The 27,138-nt window shown below is 37.3% G+C and overlaps 1 protein-coding gene across 1 annotated transcript in view; it reads left to right on the top strand.

Moving 5' to 3' along the window:
- The window catches only part of WDR49 (WD repeat domain 49), a 183,617-nt gene that overhangs the window by 13,285 nt on the left and 143,194 nt on the right, over nt 1–27,138 (top strand). Inside the window, 1 exon segment of the mRNA XM_074307675.1 lies at nt 25,813–26,253. Within this exon segment, the coding sequence (XP_074163776.1) occupies nt 25,813–26,253 (441 nt within the window).

Below are 27,138 nucleotides of genomic sequence, written 5' to 3'. Positions count from 1 at the left end.
TGTTTGCCTCAATTTCCTCATTTGTAAAATGAGCTAGAGAAGGAAAATGACAGGCCAATCTATTGTCTTTGCCAAGAAAACCCCAAATGGGATCACAAAGAGTTGGGTATGACTGAAAACCAATGGAACAACTTTCTTTCTTGATAACAAACAATTAGAAACAAAGTAGGTGTCTTCATATGGGTTGGGGAATGGGTAAATGAGACATGGCTATGGAATATGACAGTGCTGTATGAAACAATGATTAAGATGATGGCTATGGGGAAGCTTGACAGGTCTTATGTGAGTTGATGATGATTCAGGTAAAAAGAGTAAAATAGCTTACACAATAATGACTACAAGGATATAAATAGAGCAAAAATGTCAAAACGGAAAACTGTGAAATTATAATGACTGAGTTTAGGCCCCAACCGAGATGTGAGAAAGTAATCTCCCATTTTGTTTGCCACAACTGGGTACTTTGCATGGTGGAATATAGTATAGAGATGTATTAGTCTGGCCAAACTGTTTTATTTTTCTTCTTTGTTATAAGGGACGGTTCTCTGGGAATGAGGTGAGAAAGGAATATGTTGGGAAGTGTACGTGATATAAATACAAAAGGTATAAATAAGTTTTAAAAAATAAGAGAAAAGCATAGTTATAGAGTTACAAAGACATACTTATTAATCACTTATTTTAATGAAAAACAGTATAATAAATATTGGGGATTTAGAACTAATAAAAAGCAGTTCCTGCTCACAAGAAGCTTACCCAGAGACATAGATACACCAAGAGAGACACAAAGAGAAACACGTGGAGAGACAGATAGAAACAAGGAGAAACAGAGACAGAGACAAAGAAACACACAGAGGGTGTCAGAGAGAGAGACAGACAGACAGACAGACAGACACACACACACACACACACAGAGACACAGAGCAAAAGACAGACAGAAAGAGAGAGACAGAGAGGGCCACAGAGAGAAAGAGAGAGACAGAGATGGCAGACAGACTAATTTGTTCATTCTATTCTATAACCATTTTAGCACGGGATCTCAGTGATTACATTTTAATGCTAAGAATTGTAACCTCAGACAAGAAAGATAGCTTATGGCGTGGATATAACACTCTGTAGGCAAAGGAAACTAAAGGATACAAAACTTCTTTTTTTAAAAAAAAATATTTCAAGATGGAGAGACAATTAACAACTCCTACCAAGAGAGAAGTAGGATGTTTGATATTTTTAAAAATTTTTCCAACATTGTGGAATTAAATCTATTTCTCCAAATTATGTTTTCTTAAATCAAAGGAGGGAAGTATTTATTTTCCTAAGGATATAATATCATAGCATGGGGAATTTAATTATTTTTGGGGGTAAGTGAGTATGTATATAACAAATTCCATAAAGAGAACTATAAGGCAGGTACCTATATTGGTCATCAAACTTGCCCTCTGATTTGCTTGGTAAATCTCAAACCACTGAGGTTACAAGTTAATTGAAAACTAACACCAATAGACACCCCTTGGTGTGGAAAGTTGTCAAGTCAATTGACATTTATTAAACACATGCTATGTACCAGGCAATGTACTTAGTGCTAAAAGGAAGACAAAAAAGTCCCTATGCTCAAGAGGATCGCAATCTAATGGAGAAGGAGAAGGAGATAAGCATTTATATAGTGCCTACTACATGCCAGGTCTTATTCAAAGCACTTTACAGATATTATTTTGTTTGATCCTCACAACAATTCTGGGAGAGAGGGGCCATTATTACCACCTTTGTAATTGAGACAACTGAGGCAAAACAATGACTGCTAAGGTCACAATGCTAGCAAGTGTCTGAGATCAAATCTGGCCAGATTTGAACTGGTCTTCCTGATGCCAGATCCAATGCTTAATACACTATGACTTAGTTCCTGATTTGAATTCATCTTGATTTCCAGATTCAATGCTTAATACACTATGACTTAATTGCCTAATGGGAGAGAGAACATGCAAACAACTGTCCAAACAAGATCTATATAGTTCAAATTGGAAAGAATCACAGAAGAGAGGCACTAATTTAAAGTGATGGGGGGAAGCCATCTTGCAGAATTTTAGCTGGGACTTGAAGGAAGCCAAGAAGATGGGAGGCAGGGAACAGGTAACAAAGAAAGGGGACAGTCAGTGAAAGTACATGGAGTCAGGAAATGTGTTGTCTTTTCTGAGGAACAGCAAGGAAGCCAGTGCCCCTGAATCAGAGATCAGAGAGGAGTTAGGGGTAAAAAGTTTGGAGCTACAGAAGGGACCAGGTTATGAAGGGCTATGAAAGCCAAACAGCAGGGTTTGATTCTGCAGATGATAGGGAATCTCTAGTTTATTGAATAGGAGGTGACATGGGTAGGCCTGGGCTTTTGAAAGACTCAATTCACAAAGAAGCAGCTTAATAAATATTTAATGAGTTAATGGAATGGTGAGCTCAATTAAAAAAAAAAAAAAAAAAAAAAAAAAAAACAACAAAAACCAAACAAACATGGATTAAGTACTTACTTAAGCACAGAGCTAAAGTGCAAATAAGACAGTTTCTGCCCTCCAGTAATTTGCAATCTAATGGGAGAAGGGAAAGAAGCTGTGTGGGATGTGAAAAAATGTGACAATCCTTTTTGTAGAGACCAAAAACTGGAAATTGAGTGGATTCCCATAAGTTGGAGAATGACTGAATAAATTGTGGTATGTGAATGTTAGGGAGTATTATTGTTCTGTAAGAAATGATTAGGAGGATGATTTCAGAAAGGCCTGGAGAGACTGACAGGAACTGATGCTGAGTGAAATGAGCAGAACCAGGAGAACATTGTACACTTCGACAAGATTATAAGATGATCAATTCTGATGGATGTGGCTCTCTTCAACAATGAGGTGATTCAGGCCAGTTCCAATGATCTTGTGATGGACAGAGCCATCTGCACAGAGAGAGAAGACTGGGCAAACTGAGTGTGGATCCAAATATAGAATTTTCATTCTTTTTGTTGTTTTGCTCTTTTTTGTTTGCTTGCATTTTGTTTTCTTTCTCATTTTTTTCCCTTTTTGGTTTGTTTTTTCTTGTGCAGCATGATTGTGGAAATATGTATAGAAGAATTGAACTTGTTTAATATATATTGGATTACTCAACCTCTAGGGAAGGGGTGGAGGAGAAGGGAAGGAAAAAAAATTAGAACACAAGATTTTGTAAGGGTGAATGTTGAAAATTACCCATATATATCCATATGTGTGTGTGTTTGTGTGTGTGTGTGTGTGTGTGTGTGTGTGTGTGTGTTTGTGTGTGTGTGTGTGTGTGTGTGTGTGTGTGTGTGTGTGTGTATAAAACTTTAATTAAAAAAAAGAAGCTGGGTGGAAGTGGGACACCTGCTGTTGAAATCAGGTGAGATTCACTTGCAGAGCAGAGCAAGGTAAAGTTTGCTCTCTGAAGGCAGCAGACTTTGGTGGGGATTTGCTACCCCACCTTCTAGTCCTCAAACCAGAAGGCAGGGAGGGAGGCAGAGGGCCACTGGTTGTAAAGTTCTGATCGTTTTTTAGTTGTAATCCTTCTCTGGGAGGAGGTTTCTTTTCTGTATAATCTTTTCCTCTGTGAGCAGGTTTCTTGGTTTTCTTCTCCAGCCAGCTTCTTCTTCTTTTTCCCGAATCCTGGCTCTGAATCTCCTCCAACTCTTGTCCTTCCCCAATCCAGAGTCCTCCTCCAGGCCGCAGTCCCAACTCTGGCCCAGAGTAGACTCACTCCTTGTTCAATGTTGTCTCCTTTTATCCTCCCAGAGAATGGGCATGTGAGAACTCAAGGACTTGTGGGAAAATTACTTCAACCAATGAACTTGCTCCTTTTAAAGGTTGTGTAAACTCCTTTTCATATGTCAAAGGGGTAAACTCCCCTTAAAGGGTGGAATCAAGGGTGTGAACTAGAGAATTGTGAAGTACCGACTTAGCACTTAGTAAGAACCTAACAACTGGTCATGATCTTTAGCTTGCCACTGGACCCAGATGGATCAGGAGGAGAAAGCGAGGCAGGTGAACTTGCCCAGCCCTCCCTTGCTTCAATCCAATTGCACATCATGACATCACCTCCCGCACATCATGAGATCACCTCCCTGACATCATGGCCCTCTTCAAGAAGGAAGGACAAAGAACAAGGAGGCTGGGGGAGTTGGTAGCCAGGCTTGAGTTTGTAGCCTGGAGACGAGATTAGACAAGATGAGCTTTTGAGGCAGGGAAAGCAAAGTAGAAAAAGAAGCAAGATGAGATTTCTTTGGAAGAAGTTTGAAGCCCCATCTCCTTCTTCCCTCATGCGTGGGCCCACTAGTCTGTTCAATGGAAGATGGCGAATGTGGAGGAGGAAGTTAAACGGATACATCTGTTTTGAAACAATGCATCTAATTTTCAAGCAGCAAGGATGTTCTGACAGGCTAGCAACCAGCTCATCAACATGCTCATTATAAACATGCTTAGTGGCCAGGGGAAATTGAGGTAAGAACAAACAAAATCAAAATACAAGGAAGAGGCATGTTAATTTGAAATTTAATTACCTGGGTAGGGAAAAGGACTCATTCCAAGAGCAGGTATTTATTCTGCTGTCTCAGAACATTACCCAGGGGTAGACAGAGGCTTTGACAGAAGAAATATTATTTTCTGTTGAGCTGTTTCAAAAAAAAAAAAAAACTCAGCAGGTTTTGGGGGAAACGAGACTTTGGGACTCCATTAGGGACTATTTTTCATTTTGAGAAAAAAAGATCCTGGCAGAATTTTAATGAACTGAGAAAGAAAAGAAAGTCATCAAACTTGGAAAAAAGAAGCCCAGTGTTTCAGGGGTTCTATGAATTGTATTTCTTTAATGGCATCATTTCAAAGGGGAAAACTAAACACCATTTGGTTCAACATTTGAGTGGATCATTGCAGAAACAGCAGCTTTTTGACTTTCTTGCTTCCTCGTAAAAATCGAGCTGAAAACCTTATGTTAGATTATTGTTCAAGTTGTTAGAGTATAATATTGTTCAGACCTCAAGACATGGAAACATTTTTTTTCCATTTTACAGAGAGGATCGCTGAGACCCAGAGAAGTCACACTGCCAGTCTGTGGCAGAGGAGGGTGGATTTTCAGAAGTACTCTAACCAGTACTTGGTTAGTAATCTCCATTGGATGTCCCTGAACAAAAATTATTAAGCCCCTGCTACAGGCAAAGCTTCATGCTGGGAGTTCCACGATGAATAAATCTAGAGGATACTGACTGAGGTGATCAAATCCAATCCACTCATTTTATAGCTAAGGAAACAGAATTGGTGAAGTTAAAACAATGATTTGTTCAAGGTGAAATAGGTACTAGGTAGCAGATAGGTAATCTAATTCCAAATCCAGTTTTCCATCCCTGTCTTCAAAGAGCTTAAAATTGAATAAAATGTCAAATAGATAGAGACAGACACTTCAAGTGGCAGTTGAGTAGTACAATGAATAGAGCATCCTGGAGTCAGGAGGACTCAGGTTCCTGAGTCCAAATCCAGCCTCGGACACTTACTAGTTATGTGTCCCTGGGCAAGTCACTTAATCCTGTTTGCCTCAGTTTCCTCATGTGTCAAATGAGCTAGAGAAGAAAATGGCAAACTACTCCAGTATTGCCAAGAAAGCTCCAAATAGAGTCCCAAAGAGTTGGACTAAAGCCTCTGACTGGATGGATTATTACAAAATGTGTCAAATTCTCAGAGGCAGGAATACCACATCATCTTAATTGTCTTGTCTCCTTAGGAACCTGTATGTGGGCCAAGAGTGGAACAATTGATTGCTTTAAGATTGTAAAGGAGTACAACAAAGCTGGATATGATCAGCTCATTTACTGAATTTATTTGCAGAGGACATTATGTAAAATGCCAGGCTGGATGAATTTAACCTGGAATTAAGGTTGCCAGGAGAAATACCAACTATCTCGGACAATACCATTCTTGTGGCAGAAAGGGAGGAAGATTTAAGAAGCCTTTTGATGATAGTAAAAGAGAAGAGTACAAAAGCTAGCTTGAAGTTTAATATCAAAAAAATTAAGATCTTGCCAACTAATCCCACCACTTTCTGGCAAATAGAGAGAGAGAAGAAATGGAAGCAATGTCAGATTTTATATTCTTGGGCTCAAAGATCACAGCAAATAGTGACTGCAGTCCTAAAGTTAAAAGATACTTGCTCCTTGGAAGGAAAGCTCTGGCAAATTTGGACACCATACTAAACGATAATCATCTTACTAACAAAATTCCATATAGTCACAGCTATGGTTTGTCCAGTAGTCATGAAAAGGGAAGGTTTGATTAGGGAAGGAGGAAGTCATGAAGAAATGGGAGAGATGTTTAAAAGATCAATTAAGCATTTTATAAACCCACATGTGAGAGTTGGACTAGAAGGAAAGCTGAGCACTACAGAATCGGTGCTTTCTAATTTTGGTGCTGAAGAAGACTCCAGAGAATCCCTTGGACAACAGACGAACAACAATCAAATCAGTTAATGTTTAAAATAATCAATTAAGTTTACACACTGGAAGGTCAAGTAAAGAAGATGAAGCTTAATACTTTGGCCACACAGTGAGAAGATGGGACTCACTGACAAAGACCCTGATGCTGGGAAAAATTGAAGGCAAAAGGAAACGGAGATGACGGAGGATTAGATAGGTAAATAGTGTCATGGAAACAATAAACATGAACTTGGGCAGACTTTGGGAGATCACAGAGAACAGAAGGCTCTCTGTGCTATGGTTAGAGTTAGACAACTGAACAACAAACAGCATTTCAAAGGCACAGTGTTATTAAACATAGGATGCATGAGAAATTCTTGAGACAAATCACTTTCAATTTAGGGGGATTAACAATCCTTCATGTAGGAAATGATTATTTAAGTTGTTCTTAAAATCAGGGAAGCATCTTGGTCATGGGTGGCAATATATATCAAGATACAGAGAGTGATGAGCTTAGTATGTGAGTGGAGCTTGGTGAGCAAGTCCAGTTTATTTGGGAGGTGTATATTCTGGAGGTCCTAGTCTCTCGGTACTTTAAGAATGGTCATCATATATTAGGATGGACATTGATAAGATGGAGTGTGTTTGGATATAGTAGATTGGCTAGCTTCTGAGAACCCTTCTATCATATTCTGTGACCCATAAAAGGGAACTGGATTCATTTCTTTTCCTTTATGAAAAGGGAGAATTCTATTAGGAAAGGAGGAAGTCATGAGGAAATGGTAGTGATGTTTAAAAGATCAGTTAAGCATTTTATAAAAAATGGACACTAGGAAAAACAAGATTGAATCAAATTGTGGAGGACCTTGAACATCAGTATAAGATTTCTAAACATTAGTAACTTCACATTGTCAAATTCTCTGTTTCCCTAATGGGAAACCATAGAAAATGTTTGTTGAAAGAGTAAGAGAACATTAGAAGGATGACTTTTGCAACTGTATGAAGCATTACTGGAGAGAGAAAAACATGGAGGCAGAGAGACCAGTTAGAAGGCCATTGTAATAGCCAGAATGATCAGTTGCTGGAGGGGGAGGGTAAGTACAAGATCCCTTAGTCTTTTATCTTGGACAAATTGCTATCTACAGAGAAATCACTTATTTTCTATAGAAAAAGAATGCTTCTTTGTCTTCATCCCACCACTTTAACCCTAAATGCACACCACTGATAGATCAGAACAAAAGAAAAAGAAAACCATCATTCTTGGGGACTCATTTCTGTGCTTATTTACAATCTTTTACAAAAGGAAAGGATAAAATAATCATTTACTAAAATCTACTATGTGCCAGGCACTGTGCTAAATGCATTACAAATTTTATCTTATTTGATCCTCATAATAATATGATGTAGATAATATTATTATTTTAATTTTTTTGAGGAAACTGAAGCAGATAGAAATTACCTAGGGTCACACAGTTAGGAAGTATCTGAGTCTGTATTTGAACTTAGTTTTTCTTGTCTTCAGGTTCTACACTTTATTCATTATGCCACCTAGCTGCCTACATAGGAATAGGTAACTGTTGACATGATGATGATGATGATATTTGCATGGTACTTTAATAATTGCAAAGCACTTTATATATTTTATTTCATTTGATCCTCACAACAACACTTATATTTTACTCCCTTTACAGATGAGGAAAATGAGAAAGACCAAGTTTAAGACTTACCCAGAGTCACACAGCCAGTATGTGTCTGAGGCAGAACTTGAATTCAGATTTTACCAATTATAAGCCCAGCTACTATTCATTGTACCACCTAGCTGCCTACACCCACCTACTATTACCTCACTGTGGTCAGGGCATGACCCTAGGATCTCAAAAATTTGGCCAGCAGAACCCAAATGGTGCTAGGTCCTACACATGCTTAAAGGCAGGCCTCGAAATAGGGGATGGTAAGTTTGTTGTCTGAGTTCTCATTAGACTTAGGGAGAATCATCTCTAGAGAATCGCTCAATGCTGGGTGATGGATTTATCCAACCAAAGAATCTGGCAAAGACCATCTAGTTGGGCACAGGAGCATTACATTCCACCTCAGTAGAGATAATCCTACAGTGGGGAAATCCTTGAAGTATTGAGCTATTTACAGCTCAATGACTTTGGCATTTATCCTTGAATGACTTATCACTCTCTGTGCATTTAAAAAAATATATATGCAGGCCTTCCATATGTCATCCATCCTCCCCTGCCAGGCCAAGGAAAATTTTTCATCTCTCTCTCTCTCTATTTACCAAACATTATGTCAGATCCCAGAAAAAAAAAATATATATATATATATATTTATATATATATATTTATATATATATACCTCTTTAATCTGCTGAGTTTTGATTCAACTCTTGTGGTTATGTCTAAGTGAAAGTGTAGCCTTATCATGACAAAGCTGACTGGCCATGGGAGAGCTGTCTAGGAAGGATATTATTATTGCTGGCATGCTTGGTGAAATACAGGCAGCAGGCAAGACTTGATGATAGCAGCAGAAAAATGCTCCATTGACAGGAAGGAACAATACATGAAATACATTTTTGAAAGGGCCTCAAGGAGAGAGCAGGGGAACAATAGCTGCCCAAACCCTAAACTAGCAGATCCTTTCAGGGCTTCCGTCCCCCCAGCACAGCCTTGGAGAACTCAGGGAAACCATCTCTCCACAGTGTACCAGCAGAATGCATCATGTATGTTATCTTCTGGAACAGTAGAATGAAAGCTCCCTGAGGACAGGCATTAATTTATTTTCCCCCTTGTATTGCCTTGTGCAGTATCTGGTATGCACTAGACACATAATAAATATCCATTGAATGAATAAATTCATTTAAACTTTATATATGTATCTAGTATAATTTGCAGGTTCTGCATTTTTTAAACTAATGGCAGAAAACTATATAGATTCTGCATTTTTCTTCTTGCCCAGGGTGGTAGTGCCCAGGGAGTGCTCAGCTCTCCTCCTGCTTCCCATTCCTCTGGATTTTGCAGAAGGCAGGTCCAGATGATTTTTATAACAGAGCCCACGTGCCCTGAGAAGGATATGCAAATGCTTTTATAGCTTTCTCTTCTTCCCCTCCCTTCCCCAAGACAAGCAATCCAATATAGGCTATACATGTATAATCATGTTAAACATCTCCATATGAGTTATATTATGAAAGAAGAATCAATAAAAGGGAAAAACCACAAGGAAAAGAAATAAAAATCCAATAAAAAAGTGAAAACAGTATTCTTCAATCTGCATTCTGACTCCATAGTTCTTTCTTGGATATGGATTGCATTTTCTATCATTAGTCTTTTGAACTTGTCTGGAATCTCTATACTGCTGAGAAGAACTACGTCTATCATAGCTGATCATCACACGATGTTGCTGTTACTATGTACGAGGTTCTCCCAGTCCTGCTCACTTCACTCAGCATCAGTTCATGTAAGTCTTTCCAGGCTTTTTTTTTTTCTGAAATGCACCTGCTCATTATTTCTTGTAGGCCAAAAGTATTTCATTACATTCATATAATACAGCTTGTTCAACCATTCCCCAATTAACGGGCACCCTATCAATTTCTATTTCTTTGCCATCTCAAGAAGAGCTGCTATAAATATTTTTTCTACATGTCGTTCCTTTTCATTTAAAAAAAAATGAGATTTCAAAGGAAACTCATTATATTGAAATAAATATATATATATTTTTTCCTATTGGAATTTGCTGAGTACCTGAAATCTATTCATGGGCTTCTTGGGCATTCATGGATTTCTGTCTAAAAAGCCATGCTTTAGTCTAAGGGAAAGTATTGTTCCACACAGAGATGGTAAGGAGTAGAAAAAGGTCTTTACACTGGGAAATTCTTTATACTACAAAGATGAAGGGAGGGGATGCTTTTTCTTATCAACGGGTAAGTTTACATAATGTCAGAGGTTAACAGGAGCTTTATCCCTTTGTATATAAGGAGCAATCCAGAATGGTATCTCCTAGGCTCCTCTAAGAGCTTGGTACAGGAAGATTAAGTATCCTCAGGACAAGATAAAGAGTTCTGAAATATTTTCTGCAGCTATAGGACAAACCACAGAGGTCAGACTTTGCCTGAGAACCTTTATCATGGGATACCTCTGGCAATGATGGTAAGCAGAGAACTGTCGGTAGACTATGTTAAGCAGGAGAGTGGAAAAACAATATGAAGTGATGATGATGATGGTTATGAGGGATGATCATAGATGCTATTGCTGGGACTTCAGACAATGTCAGTGGGAACTATGGACTGAGGCAACAGCTCCTGTGATCCCTATGGAGGGCATGACTGTAAGTGACTGAGGCTGTGCATTTCTCTGGCTGGCAGGAGGGTGTTTAGTAAGGAGATACTATTTTTGGTCACCTCTATTGTGGATTCTGTTGGTTTTCTTTGATCTACCTTTTCATTCTTTGAACCTTGTGAGCCATGTGCTTGTAAGAGGAATTAGTGACAAAACAGACACTAAAGTCTCCGAGATTATCCAGATGGAAACAAAGATTCAGAACAATGACAGTGTCTCAAACTATAGCCAAGCTCTTTGTATTATGAAAGACCCTTTAATGCAAGGGATCCCACAGTCATATCAATGTCACAATAAGCTGTTCATCTTTGCATTAAGATTCCTGTTTTTACTCTTTGTGCTTTATGTGTACAGATTTTTGATGATATGAGTTTAACTCTTGTTCCTAAATACCTAAGGACTGACCTCCTGGGCATTGCTGCCACAAAACTTCTGAGCCTTATTATTGGGCCTGAAGTGGAAGTTTATTTTATTTATTTTAAGTCTAATCAAGAAATATTTCTAAAATACGTACTTGGAACCAGACATTGTGCTAAGTGTTAGGGATCCAAAGAAAGGCAAAGGGGAGTCTCTTCTTTCAAGGAGTTCACAATATCACATTGTGTCCCCCAGTTGGAGCACAAAGACATCCTGTGTTTTGTTTTGTTTTGTTTTTTTTTTTAATATCCCCATTTGCTTTCCTGTTGCTGTTTTTGTTGTTGTTTAGTCATGTCCAACTCTTTGTAATCCATTTGTGGTTTTCTTGGTAAAGATAGTGGAGTAGTTTGCCATTTCCTCCTTCAGCTTATTTTACAGAGGAGGAAACCCAGACCAATAGGTTTAAGTGACTTGCCCAACTGGTCTAGTAGATATTTGAGTTTGGATTTGAACTCTGGAACTGTGGATCAATCAGGATGACGCTAGGCCTAGTGTTCTATGAACTATGGCACCACTTAGCTGCCCCCAAGAGGTTATTAGCACACAGTCAACAATTTTTCAGATAATAAATAAGTCCCTTTTTGTGAATATTGCTCTTGGTCTTCAGTGATAATTTTCTTCTGCTGTACTGTATGGTATCTCACTTGGTGGATAGATACATGACAGCACTTTTCTCCCTCTCCCTCTATTTTCTTTGTAAAGTCTCCTTGTTGGACGTTCAAGTCTCCTAGAAAAAATCTATATTTTCCTGCCATTTATTAGATGTCACTGTGTGTGTTCATACACAACCTAAGTGCAGGAAAAAAGGAACAGAAATGGTAAAGAGTGTGTCCTGTGTTTCATAGTGGCTCTATTCCCAGTGCTTACTCTGATATGGAACCTCAAAGCCCTGCATGGGTTTGATGTTTGCTATGCTGGACAAGACTCAGGATTATATAGAAGGATGCAAGTGAGAATGAGTAAGGAAAAAATGAATCTATTCTTCTCCTGCCAGTTCTATTGTTCATTCTCTCTTCTCTTGTGTGAAGTCTCTATTCTCCAATGGAAAATAGTTACAGAACAGCTAAGCTTTCTACAGCACTCTTAAGTTTGTAAGTGCTTTTCATATATTATCTTATTTTTATCTTCACCACAAACTTGGAGGGAGTTTCTGTGAATATTCCAATTTTTCAATTGAGTATATCAAGGCAGTCAGAGATGAAGTGACTTCCTTGTTTGTTGTTGCTATGGTTTGTCTCTAACTTCTTGAGAAGGACATCCGGGAGGTGATTCCATGACATGCAAATGAATTGGATCAAAGTGAAGGAGGGCTGGGCAAGATCACCTGCCTCACTCGTTCTTCCAGGGCCTTCTGAGTCCAGTGGCAACATATGGATCAAATAACTGGAGGTGGCCCTGGATATAGTGCTAGACTTCAGTCTTTTAAAACTAAAGTCTTTAACAGATCTCGGTTGGACTGAGGCAACTATCCATTCATTGATTAAGACTAGGTAAGAAAGAAATAAGACAAAGAAGGGCCTTTTTTATCTGGTCCAAAAAAACAAATAAAAGGAATCAATCTGGAAAGGGAAGACCCTCAGAATTTCTGGCCAAAACAATAATCATTGTTGTTTATTTTCACTCTGAGGTGATTTAAGACAAAAAACAAAGACCAAATGGTCTTCACTGGAAACCTTCCTTTTTGTCCAATTAATGAGAGCCAGTTAGTTAAAGACATAATTATTAAAAAAAAGAAATCTAGCCCAGGAACCTCAAGATATTGAGGAAGGAAAGAAAAGAAGGAAGGAAGGAAGGAAGGAAAGAAGGAAGGAAGGAAGGAAGGAAGGAAGGAAGGAAGGAAGGAAGGAAGGAAGGAAGGAAGGAAGGAAGGAAGGAAGGAAGGAAGGAAGGAAGGAAGGAAGGAAGGAAGGAAGGAAGGAAGGAAGGAAAAGAAAGAAGAAAGGAAAAAAGGAAAAAAAAAAGGAAGGAAAAGAAAGAAGGAAGGAACCTTGCATCAAAGTCCATATTTGAACTTAGATCTTGCTGACTCAGAGAAGAACACTCTGTCATCTTTCTGGATATGCAAATGATCTGTGATTGCCTTAAAGCAGGGGAATCTTGGTGTAGTAACTAAGGGCATCTATGCAGATCTCCACCCATCTATAATTTAGTGGATAATTCCTGGAGGTGTTGTGAGACTTCTGGGGATGAGTTTGTCCATAGTAGCACAATGAGTATCAGAATCTAAGAGTATCAGATATGCTTTGAACGCAAAGCTTTCAGTATCTAGATCCTACACTTTGCCTTCAATAAATAATATTTGAATTAGAGTTTAATTAACAGTAAAACATTATATTTATCTATTTAAAAGAATTGGTAATGAATTCTTTGAGACTCCAGGCTTAAAAATATATCATGAAATCAGATTGCAGAAATCCCTAAGAATTAGGTACTACTTATTTCATGGAGTTGCTTTCAGGCTCAAATAGAATAATGCATGCAAAGTGCTTTGTAAGCACCTTTAAGGGTTATGTAAATGTTAGTTATTATTTTATTATTATTATTAATATTTAAAAGCAAGGCACAGTTTTAAAAGTATCCAGCTTGTATTTAGTTTATATCAGTTGCTACTTTGTTGCTGAATTTGCAGAAAATATATTGTTTTAGCACAAGGATGTCTCATAAATCAATATAGATTTTAAAAAATGTTTAATAGCATTGTCTCTAAGTCAAATAAAACCTAGGTACTACAGTAATAACATCTGCACTCATATACATTTATAGAGCATTCCACAGTTTGCAAAGCTCTCACATATATCACCTGATTTGACTTTCTCTTATTTTTTGCTATATTTAATTTATTGGTATAAATCAGTACTGGTGAGGAAAATGAGTCTGCTAATGTGAATCAGAAATTCTTCTACAGTTTCTAGACAAGAGAGTTGCTTAGGGCACTGATTTGTTGAGTGGCTCACCCACTGTAATAAATTAATACGTCCAATGCAGGATTTGAATCCAGATCTTCCAGGCTGCCCTAGCCCTCTGTGTATCCACTAAGCTATAAAGCTTTCCTAATTTACTTAGCTAGACAAAACAAACAACAAACACTCAATATTTGAATTGGCCTCAAGTTTTGTAATTTGCTTTATCTAGATTGTCTCATTTGAGCATTACAACAATGCAGTGAGATGGTCACTATTATTTTCCCTGTTTTACAGATAAGGAAATAGTGGTCAGCAAAGATAATATGACTTGCCCAGCATCATAAAATTATAGAGGATTTAAATTGAAGTCTCTCTGATTCCAAGTCTGGTGGCTTTCCTAAATAGCATACTGCCTCTCTGGCGGAAAAGCGACACTAAATATATATATATATATATATATATATATATATATATATATATATGTACACACACACACACACACACACAGACTGAGAGAGAGAGAGAGAGAGAGAGAGAGAGAGAGAGAGAGAGAGAGAGAGAGAGAGGGGGAGAGACAGAGACACACAGATAGAGAGAGACAGAGACAGAGACAGAGAGATTGATTGAGATTCCACTGGGATTGAGACAAAAACCTTAACCTGGCTTCTGGAAGAATGCGTCCCAAGGTTTCAAACATTTCCCAATCAATCCCCATCAGGTAGGATTCTGGGCACATCAAGAGGCAGAATCTGTAACTTGGGGATCAGATCAGTCTGGGGTAGATTGCAGGTTCTGGATTCTTCCACTTTGGGCAGGTTCACCTGACTGGGAGCCTGATCACTGCCTTCAGCCTCTAGGTTGTGCAATTCTAAAACAAGCCAGTGAATAAAGAGCAATTACCGGGGTGCTCCTGGGAAGCTGATGAGGGCACCAAGCAGCACACAGGCGGGCAATGGCCATGCAGAGATGCAACAGAGCTGCAGAGACCTCTGCTGGCTGGGTCTGGCACCAGAGGCTCCTCAGGTCTGCAGAGTGGGCTGTGCAACTTTGCTGTTCCCATCACAAAGGCTGATTGAGCGACAAGTGCCAGGCCTTCACTCTCGAGAATAGTGGAATTGTTGGTGCTTTGAGTTTTAGGGGAAAAGGTTCCCAGCGGTGTGGTCTTTCAGCTGGAGAGTTCTGCCAGGAGAAATCACCACAGCCAATGACTGCTTCAAAGTTAAAGCTTTATTCCTTTATAGTCACAGGCATCCATTTTTTTTGGGGGGGGTGTTGAATGAATAAACAAATGAATGCAAAAGAATTATTATTCTTTTTTATTTTGCAAAGGGATATTTACTTCAAAAATACCAAGAAGAACAAATGTTCTCCCCATCTTTCCAGGGTATGTTCTTCTCTGGATGTTTCAGGGAATGCGCTCAACATTTAGCTCAGTCCTTAGATAGCAGCAAGTTCATGTCTCGATATAGCATACTATATCTATATAGTACATATAGATGCATTCTTAATTCCATTTTCTCAAATAAATTTATATTTCATAATCAAATACCATCTACATACACTTGAAATAGCAATATTGATCAATATACACATATATCATATATTATATATACATATCTATATATAGAGATATGTATGTATGTATATATAGAGATATATATCTTATATATATATATGTATGTGTATATGTAGGGAGATATTTATGTATATATAATATATAAAACTATATATATATAGATATATATGCATATAGCGATATGTATGTGGATGTATATAGAGATATGTATATGTGCATATATAGAGATATTTATGAATATGTATACATATATAGATATGCATATATATTTATATATACATATAGAGATATAGGTGATACATAGAGAGAGATATATCTGTATATAGAGATATATGTGTATGCATATAGAAATATGTATGTGTATCTAGAGAGAGAGATGTAGTGTATGTAAAGAGAGATATGTGTGTGTATATATGGAGAAATATGTATATATATATATATATATATATATATATATAAAAGGAGATATTTATGTGTGTATATATACATATAGAGAGAGATACTTGTGTTTGTATATGAAGCTATGTATGTGTATGCATAAAGGAATATGTATGTAAGTGTGTATATATATCTGAGAGACAGTGTGATTAGTGTGATCATGCTGAAGTTGTAGTTACAAACACCTGGGCTGAAAATCTGCCTCTAAACCTTATTAGTTATATAACCCCAGGAAGCTTTCCAAGCCTTAGGTATTTCTTTAAGGCTATAAATGAGAGACAGGTTTTATTTCATGTGAAGACTCTTTATACTGATTAAATAATAATAATACCTAACATTTATGTAGCATGTATTATGTGGTAAGGGTTTTACAATTATTTTCTTCTTTGATCTTCCCAATATCCCTGGGAATAGGTGTTATGATAATTCTCATTTTACAGATAAGGAAACTGAGGCAAACAGGTTTCAGACTTGACCAGTCATATAGCTAGTAAGTGTCTGAGAGCAGATTTTGTTCTTCCTGCCTCCCGATCCATTATTTTATACACTGTACCATCCAGCAGCCCCCTTTTAATGAATTCTTGATGCTTTGACACAATACATAAATATATACATTGTATTATTTATTCTTGATTTTTTTTTTTCTGGCAAAAGATCTTTACTTGTGCCTTGAAACTTCCGGTCTGTGCAGGCTGTGAAACAGTCTGGATTTACATTGCCAGATTTATTATATTCCCTGCATGGAACAGATTAGAATAATTAAAAGTCCCAGGATGTAGTCCCATTTCTTTGGGCTCTGTAACTTCAGAGGGGAGAACCATAGTCCCTTAGTACAGGCTCCTTCAGCAGGGATCATGAACAAAAGAGTTACTCAGATTGAATGGAACAAAGAGGCAGCTGAAGCTGACTTAGGCCTTTCTGAAAATGCTGACAATTCTGGCTGAATAGCCCCCTGAAAAAGGTTCCTCCCAGCTATGTGCTGAGCCAACCAGAATTGCTAATAGAATGCTCATGCATTCTCCATGATCTCTCCAAGCCACTTCCTTTATATAGCATCATGAGGTTCCTTGGAAAGAACTCCCCATTAGTCAAACAATCTAATTATTTGAATAACTACATTATACCCTCCCAACTTTTTGAAAATTTTGCTATCATTAGCGTATAGATTAGGGTCCATTTTGAATATATTATCCATTCCCTGACTCATAAAAGTCTTTTGGAGTCTCTGGGGAGGCATAAACATTGTCCTACAGCTTGTTTCTCAGTGACATACAGGAAAGATTGTCTAGATACTTAAAGTGAAATGATGTTTTAAATCATTTTTATGTCATTTCCCACATGTATATGTAAAAATCACAATTATGCCCAAATACAAATTTAATAAATAACATTTCACAAAGTTTACCAAGGATTACTACGTGATTATCATGCAATAAGTGCCTCTCATATATCTTGAATGACCCTTTTCAAACCCAAAATAAACAAAAAGAAAACAACTACCAAAAAAAATCCTTCAATCTCAGAACAAAACCTGGTCCATATGGATCATGTTGAGCCTTTCCCATAGGCATTTTGGTTCTGTGTCCACCTGGTAGTCACCCCCTGACTCTCCGATGAGAAATCAAAATGTCAACAAGCCACTTGAAATCATAGGGTGAAGGGTGGGCTGCATCATTCTTTGTTTCATAACTCAGTGTCCAGCCTCCATATCTTTTTGGAGCCACACTTAAAAAGCACGTTCAATTATTGAATAACTCATAAAAAAATGAAATTCCCTCTTTCAGAAAACCCATCCCCTTAATACAAGCCCAGACTTTCTATGCTAAGAGATTAGGGATCTAAGACGGAATTGAGTCGCCCCCCTCACTTTCTGGTGAGAAATCAACTCTTCTGAATTAATATTTCACCATGATTTCCTTAGGACACAAAGCCGTCTGACTGGGATCTGCACAAAATGTCTAAGTATCCCTTTCTATACAAGGCACATCAAAATTTCTAATAGCTCTTTGTACCAGAGGCCTGATAGGTTCAGGGAAATTTCACCTGAATCCATACCCTAAAGCATCCTCCTAAATGCCTCAATGGATCCCTATTATTGCAAGGGTCATTTAAATAGAACCATAAAGTCACCAAACAGATCAAATTGACTCAGGAAAAAAAATCAAAACAAGGTCAAATAACCCCTAAAGATTAGAGAGACTCCCTAGAAAAATGGACTTAACCATTACCATTTGCTTACTTGGGATTTCCAGTATCACAAACAAACTTTATCCTATGGAGTTGTAGGAGGGTAGGATCTCACAATAAAATGAATAATCTAAATCTGTTTAAAACCAAGAAAAATATGAACATTTTTCATCTAGGCACTTACATTCTAGTAATAAAACTCCATTTTCTCATATTAAATTCAATATCAATTCTTATAAAGGATCCTACAATATGATAAGAAATGGTAATTAAACATTCAACAAATGCAAAACTATTCAATCATTTGAAATAGTACTGACTAGTGAAGGAATCATACATCAGAAACTTGCATGATTTATAATCTGTTTTTAATTTTTGTGTATGAATTTTTCTCAGAACCCAAGTAATTCAGGCATCCAAAATTGAGAGAGAGTCTCAACTGGAGAATATTCCCAGGGGTCTTTGTACTGCTACTAGTTCGTGGTGACACAATTGTTAAACACAGTGCACCATTTGATTAACTTCTGAAATGATAATGCAATTTGTTGCTTTAAAAGAATGGGTGCCAACTAGAGTAGAATATATTTTCAAGACATTATTGTTGACTTGAAACGATTGTGGCTTTAATAATGAATATTTGAAAGCAAACATTTGAATCTTGTTCTGATAGTACTAATATAATAAAGGCTGGAATCACTCTGAAATTAATAGGAAAATTTTTAAAATTCATCAGTAACCATTGTTAAAATAATTATTTCTAATTATCACTTGATGATTCATTTACCTGGTATAAAACTAATTAATCAATTAAAATACTTATGCATAAAATGTATCCTGTCTAGTACTGATCTAATAAATTTTATTTCAACTAGAAGCTATAGCTAAAAATCTTGAAAGTTAAATGATTAAAATTGTTTAATTACTGGAACTGATATGGGCAGCATGTGGATGACAAGCTGCTATTATTGTATGGCACTATTATCCTGTACTATATAGACATTTTTCTCATTCTTCTTTTGATTTGATAAAGAGATTAGCTAGTATTTCTTGTGAAGCCTTCCTTTTTGATTGACATTCTTGAAGAATTTTTATTAATTTCAACTGCATTGTAGTCAAGATCAAATAACATTTGGAAAGCACAAAAATTAATCAAATACACCATAAAAGCTTTGGAAATTTAAAGATTGGTATTGAAAACATGGATCTCAAGTCAAAGATTTGATTAAGTCAGATAAGTTTAAAGATATTCCTTTTAATAAAAATAATGTTCCTCCTAAGAATGTTACTAGAAAATTTTCTTTAACCCATGAATTTACATTTTATTGAACAGAAAAAAAATGATGAAAGTATTGTTAATTATTTTGATTTTTTTAGAGCTATCTACTTGGCCTTATGAAAAACCATTATCACCATGGAAAAAAGCTGGTGAAAAAAATTGTATGGGTTCAGGGAAATTTTAAAACATGAAATGGATTTGAATGATTTTTTTTAGATTTTGTGGATAATAATAAAGCAAGTTCTAATCCATATAAAATGTAAAATATATCTAGCATTATTGCAATGTGAATGAAACTTTAGTTTAAAATTAATTTTGAAAGGATGAGAAATAGTTGTATATCAGTTCTAATGAGAATAAATTTATTGGGAAAGAATAAGCTGATTGGGATGCAATCTTGCTTGTCAAGTCATGATTGAATTGCCATAGTAATTTGGTTATGGATAGAAGGATTCACAAAAATCAACAGAAGCATTCTGGTGAGAATCAAGTGGCGATATGCAATTTATAATTTATTTATTTGTATTTATAATTTGTAAATTGTATGGTATGTTTTATATCAGTAAAATTTAGAGTAAATATATATGCATTTACATACGTGCATGTTTACATACATATGTGCATACTTTTTTTTCCCCTTGGAGAGCCAAGTTGTTAAACCTTTATCAGTAGACCATTGAGTAAAGGGTCCATTTTTATCCTAAGCAAACCCTTATGTGTAAAGAGATAAACTGAGTATAACACTCTCAAGGCCAGATGGGTTTCAACATCTCTCTAGTTTCCCAGAGGCAACCCTCAGAGAGTGGAAACCTCTTCTTTAAGGTTTTTGGATTGAGTCCCAAGAGGCTTTGTTCCCCCATTGCCAGGGGCCATTCAAACACTCAAGATCCACTGTTATAAAAGAATATTTAGTTCAAAATAAAATTAGAACAAAAACATACAGATATTGGCCACCCTCCAACCGCCAGCATCTTGGGGGTATACTCTCCTCTGTTTCACAAAAATGTCTTAGAGGGTAGGCTCAAAACTTAGCTCTTTGGATGTAGCATCATTCTCCCCAGTTCATGTTCAGATTCAGCATGACTATTGGATGAACCCACCTCTCAGCTATGTCTGGGCTAGAATCGTGGAGGTCCCTCATAATGGGAGCTCCCCATGGCATTGAGAATGGAGTCACTATGGCATTTATCCTAGAATTTGACTCCTGGATTCATGTGGCTCGCTCTCGTGAACAAGTTTGAAGACTATTTTCTGCATGAAAACTGGGGGAAAATAAATGGAGAAGCCAAGAATCTATCCAGGATTCTGGCTTCAGAGGGGGAAGATTATTTGCATGGATGCCATGAGCAGAAGTCACCAAGATCCCTCATATACACATTAACCAAAAAGAGCGCTGAGATCTTCTAATGAAATGGGAATTATTTATGTTTTGTCCTTGAATAGAGGGCAGGGTGTTGCTATGAAATGAGTCCTAAACTCGGGGTTAGCAAATCTTGACTCTGAAACATTAGTTGGTCGATCAGGAAAGGTTATTTAACCTTTTTGGGCTTGTTTCCAGTTTTCTAAGATGAGCATCCTATTATTTATTTATTTATTTTTTTATTCATTTTTCCAAATTATCCCCTCCCTCCCTCCACTCCCTCCCCCCCCCGATGACAGGTAATCCCATACATTTTACATGTGTTACAATATAACCTAGATACAATATATGTGTGTAAATACCATTTTCTTGTTGCACATTAATTATTAGCTTCCGAAGGTATAAGTAACCTGGGTAGATAGACAGTAGTGCTAACAATTTACATTCGCTTCCCAATGTTCCTTCTCTGGGTATAGTTATTTCTGTCCATCATTGATCAACTGGAAGTGAGTTGGTTTTTCTTTATGTTGAAGATTTCCACTTCCATCAGAATCCATCCTCATACAGTATTGTTGTTGAAGTGTACAGTGATCTTCTGGTTCTGCTCATTTCACTCAGCATCAGTTGATGTAAGTCTCCAAGCCTCTCTGTATTCCTCCTGCTGGTCATTTCTTACAGAGCAATAATATTCCATAACCTTCATATACCACAATTTACCCAACCATTCTCCAATCGATGGACATCCATTCAACTTCCAGTTTCTAGTCACTACGAAAAGAGCTGCTACAAACATTTTGGCACATACAGGTCCCTTTCCCCTCTTTAGTATTTTTGGGATATAATCCCAATAACAGCAATGCTGGGTCAAAGGGTATGCACATTTTGATAACTTTTTGGGCATAATTCCAAATTGCTCTCCAGAATGGCTGGATTCTTTCACAATTCCACCAACAATGTATCAGTGTCCCAGTTTTCCCACATCTCCTCCAACATTCATCATTATTTGTTCCTGTCATCTTAGCCAATCTGACAGGTGTGTAGTGGTATCTCAGAGTTGTCTTAATTTGCATTTCTCTGATCAGTAGTGATTTGGAATACTCTTTCATATGAGTGGAGAATCCTATTTTTTTTTTTTTTTGTATAAACTGCCCTCTAGGGATATTCTGAGGAGAGACAGAGGAACTGAGTTCAAGTCTTGTTGCTGTTCTTTACTGTGTCACTTACATTCTGAGCCTCACTTTCTTCTTCTGTAAAATGAGATGAAGGAGTTGAATCAGGCATCTTTGACTAGTCCCTGCCAGCTATGGATCTATCATCCTAAAAAAAGTATTGTGCAAATGTAGACTCAGAGCTTTCCTCAGCCTGGAAGAATCCCCAGTGTCCTTTGCTAGATAAGTATTGTTTGTGTACAGTGGTTTATATGTTACATTCCCCATTAGAATGTGATCTCCTTGAAAGCAAGGACTGTTTTTGTTGTTGTTGTTTTTATTTTATTTCATATTCTTTAGAGCTCAGCAGAGTTCCTGGCACAAAGCAGGAGCTTAATAACTGCTGATTGGTTAACCATGGATTTTGATACTGTAAATTATCAATTTTTTTGGCCTGATTTCAGGCTGACATCCTAGTAGTTTGGGTCCAATATTAGAATGAAATAGATCATCTAGCAGTTATCCAACAAGAGGTTTTACTAAGCTATAGGGCAGGGGTTCTCAAACTACAGCCCATGGGCCAGATGCGGCCCACTGAGGACATTTATGCGGCTGCCGGGTTATGGCAAATGGGCTGAGGGGCGGAGACAGAGTGTGAGGTTTTGTTTTTACTATAGTCTGGCCCTCCAACAGTCTGAGGGACAGGGAACTAGCCTCCTGTTTAAAAAGTTTGAGGACCACTGCTATAAGGAGTGAAGAAGATTTAAGGAGGATGTTCCCTGAGGACATCATATGGATTTAATTGAGCAGCCTTTCTCACCTTTTGTCATGGGGTTAGGCCAAACTCAAAGTCTCAGATAGACAGCTGGAGCTTTTTCTAGCCTTTTATACTTAGATAAGCCAGAAGTCATGTTGGCAAGTGGAGTCTATTCCCTTAGTCAAAGAGAATCTCCATACTTAAATAAAGACAAGAATGAGCCTAATTGGAATTGGCAGCGAGGTGGTGCATTTGACAGAAAGCTGGTTTGGAGTCAGGAAGACATGTATATAAATTCATGTATCCTCAGCAGCTTATCAGCTATATGACCCTAAGCAAGTCACTGCCTCAGTGCCTCACCTGTCAAGGAGAAGGAAATGGCAAACCACTTCAGTATCTTTGCCAAGAAAACCTCAAAAGGGGTCAAGAAGAGTCCAAGATGACTACTCCACAAAACAACAATAAAATCCCCTGCTGATACAGGGAGCAATGCATTTGTCCTAGAATATGTGTTTCTGAGATCAGTGGTACAAAACCCACCACTCAGGAAGCTAAAGAGCCACCAATAAAAGTCACACTTTTGGGACATTCTATTGACAGTTTCCAAACAGGTTCCTTGAACTCAGTAAGAAGTAGCCCTGAATAAATGGGAGAGGAGTACTTTTCAAGCAAGTGGCAGCAAAAAGTAGTGAACTGAAAACAATTCCTAGGGGAATGATTGACAGCAATGGCACCAAAAATTGCCCTCTATGTCAAGTATAGTCAAGGTTATGGAGTGGACAGACCTTGAAGGCTGGGCCCTTGTCAAAAATGGTTTGTCTTCACCCTGTACAGGCTGATCTTACCGGGCTACAGAACATTCCCTGGATTTGATTGCCTGTGCTATTCTGAAAAGAGCAAATGAGATTATCCCAGGCTTTCAGCTTTACAATCTGGCAATTTCCAACACTAAAATAATTTTCAATAGATGTCCGTCAGAGTGCTTTCCTATTTCCAGAAATGAAAATGAAATCCTCGTACGCTTGAGGAAAATACTCCAGGCTTTGCTTTGGAAGTATTATTTCATTAAGATGATGACCAAATAGATAAATATGTGTGACTGCTGTAATTTGCATGGAATAATTTACCAACTGTCAGTGTTGACTCAGTTTTCAGAAAGTAGTCTCAACATTGCCTCAGGCCAAAAATTCCTGGTTGCAGTTTCTTTGAATGATATATTTTTTCTCTTTCATAGTCATAATATTTTCACTAGATAATCATATATCCTCTTAAAACATTTTTTTTCTCTATTCAATATCTGGGTCTTTGAAATAATTGTGCTTACATTGAAAATCTTAGAGCAAAAATGATAGAATTCCCAAATAAAGGAGCGTTCTGAGCAGAAGATAGGTTTATAAATCAATTCTTCCCAAAATGATGGGATCAAATACATTTTTTTTTCAGGGACAGAATTCACCTTTCCATTGCTTAATTCTTCAGCTTTTGCTGTTCAATAGACCAAACGATTTGACTATTTTCATCATCAAATATGAGCTGTTATGGTAATATTCATCTGTTCTGCTTCTGTTTTTCCTCCTTTTCCTCCCTCTTCCTTCTTTTCCTCTTCCTCCTCCTTCCTATCCTTTTGCTCCTTCTCCTCTTTTTTCATCCTCCTTCCCTCCTCTTCCTTCTCCTCCTCCTTCTTTTAGTAAAACTATACTAGAATTTATTTTGATAGTATTTTATTTAGAAAAATACACATATTTAAACACTTTTGTATTAATAAATTAACATTTTAAATAATGTAGGAACTTCATTTTAATCTGGTTTGGGTTGTACTTGGGAGCGTTGTGGACTTTGGTCTATACTGATGAAATCACAAATCTAGGCCCCTATCTCCTCCCACTCCCTAAAGAAAATCAAATGAGGAGAAGAACATAAAGCACTTTGCAAAGGGCAAATTCTATACCAGGAGTTCCTCTATATAACAAAAATAGTATTTTTAGAGTCCTTTATTGTTTGCAAAATGATTTACATATATCATTCCCATCCTCCTCTTCATCACCATCATCATCATCACCACCACCAATAAGTATTTATTCAGCACCTACTATGTGCCATACACTAGGGATACAAGAAAAGGTAAAAATCTCTTCCCTGCCCTCAGATCACAGTTTAATGGAAGAGGATACACTCAGGGTAAATTAGAGAGAATCTCAGAATGAAGACATTAGAAGGAAGGGTGGGGGACATTTTCTTATCTGGTTCCCACAACAATTCTCTAAGGTGAGTACTATTATCCTCATTTTACAGATGAGGAAACTGGGTCAGAGAGGTGACATTTCCGCTGATTAAATTCTTTCTCTTACTTTTATTCTAAGCTTAAGTGCCATCTCTTCCATGATGCCTTCCCTGATGTCCTCAGCTAGAAAGGAACTATCTCTTCTTTAATATTTCATACAATTTAACCTGTTTTATATACAAAATCATATTATAACTTATGTATGTCCTCAAATCCCCTGCTTGTGGAGTGGAGGTAATTTTTTTTTTTTTTTACCTGAAAGGTATGTTGAGGGAAAGCAAGTTCTGATTTGCTCTAAAAAGCTGGAAAAGTTTTTGGTGTGATTCCAGTGAAAGACTATAGGCCATTGTCTGAGACCTAAATTATCTTTGGAGCATCTCATCACCAGTCTGGTATCATGATGATGTTTTCTTTTTTGGCCACAGAAACTCTGGAAAATTATCTCCTAAAGTTCAGAGAAGTAATTTCTGTGGATTCTTGACTATAGTCTTTCAAGTCTTCCTTCAGGAAGGAAGGACCTTCTAAGGTCCTTCGAGTATTAAAATTCTGTGGACAATTCTTTCATAAGGTCCTTGAGGACAAACACTTTTACATATCTTTCTTTGCAATCCTAGTTCCTAACATAATTTCTTGGACATGGTAGAAACTCTTAAAAAATGCTTGTTGACTTGAACTGAATCTCATGTAAATTTATACTTTTTGAAGCCACCAGGATCGGATCACACAGTGTGTATGACCAGAGAAGAGTTCATGGAAAGGATGCCAGAAGTCCTTGGCCATGGGACCAAGGAAGAGTATGGGGAACTATTTGATAAAGTTGATGTGGCCCAGAATGACAGCATTACTTGGGATAAGCTGATCTCCTTGGTACTGTTGAATCTCAATGAGAAGGATGAGCGAGCTAAATCTGCTGTGATTCCCCAGTGGAAGGACCCTCAGCCGCTTCCAATGATACACAAAGACGTGATCCAGAAAGTGATCTTCTTGAAAAGTTCAAGCCGTTATCTGACCATAAGCAAGGAAGGATTGCTTGGAGTTTGGGAAGAGAATTTAAAACTTCAAGAAAAAGTACCTATTACTTCTGATGTTATCAAGCTAAAAAACCTATGGGTGACAAGTCTCGTTTCTTTGGAAAATGTAAACAAGGTACAATTTTTTAAATGACTTCAGGGCTTTATATATGACAAACCGAGGAGAATAAAACCTTAGTCTAATAAATTGGCATATCATTATACTATAGGGAGATGGCTAGAGTTAAAGATTTGAGTTCAAATCCCAGATCTGCCTTTTATATCCTGTATTATCTTAGGCAAGTCATAAAATCTCTCTAGATTCATTGTCCCCATATGTAAAATGAGGCAGCTGGATTAGTTTATCTTTTTGATATCTCTCAGAAAGCCATGAAAATTGAATTTAAGATCTGGATCTCTTTCTTCCTAGTTACAAGATCTTGCTTCTACTGACTAAACCTTGATTTCCTCACTTGTAAAATGGGGACAATAGTATCTGAATTACTTGCCTCATAGAGTTGTTGTGAACGAGACAGGGACTGGACTTGGCTTTTCATTGATAGAAGGAACTCTCAGAGTGAGAAACTTCCTTTATTCATGTAGGTCAATATACAGTCTTAGGTACTTGCCTAAGATCTGAGAGGTTAAATCACATGTTCAGGGTCATATTGTTAGTCTATGTCAGAGACAGGATTTGAATTGACCTTGAACTGAAGTCCATTTGATATTCACTGTCATGATGTCAAGTGAGAAAATGAATAAAAAATACTTTGCTCCCCTTAGAGGTCATAGATGCTCTTTGGAGAGCCATAACCTGATCTGTAGAAACTGCCCCTGGAACTGCAAGTTATTTCATTTCCCTGATGATTGAACCTTTATAGTCTATAAATGGGACACTGGAAATTGATCTAAATTGGAGAACTCTCTTGCCTAGATGGGTTTATTCTCCCTTTAGTAGAAGCAGAGGTACTGGTTTTTGTACTATTGATAGCAGGGTTTTATTATGTAAATATAAAACTTT

Source organism: Sminthopsis crassicaudata, chromosome 3, assembly GCF_048593235.1.
Source record: "Sminthopsis crassicaudata isolate SCR6 chromosome 3, ASM4859323v1, whole genome shotgun sequence".
Lineage (NCBI taxonomy): Eukaryota > Metazoa > Chordata > Mammalia > Dasyuromorphia > Dasyuridae > Sminthopsis > Sminthopsis crassicaudata.
The sequence above is the reverse complement of the archived record's forward strand: the minus strand, read 5'-3'. Positions and strand labels throughout refer to the sequence as shown.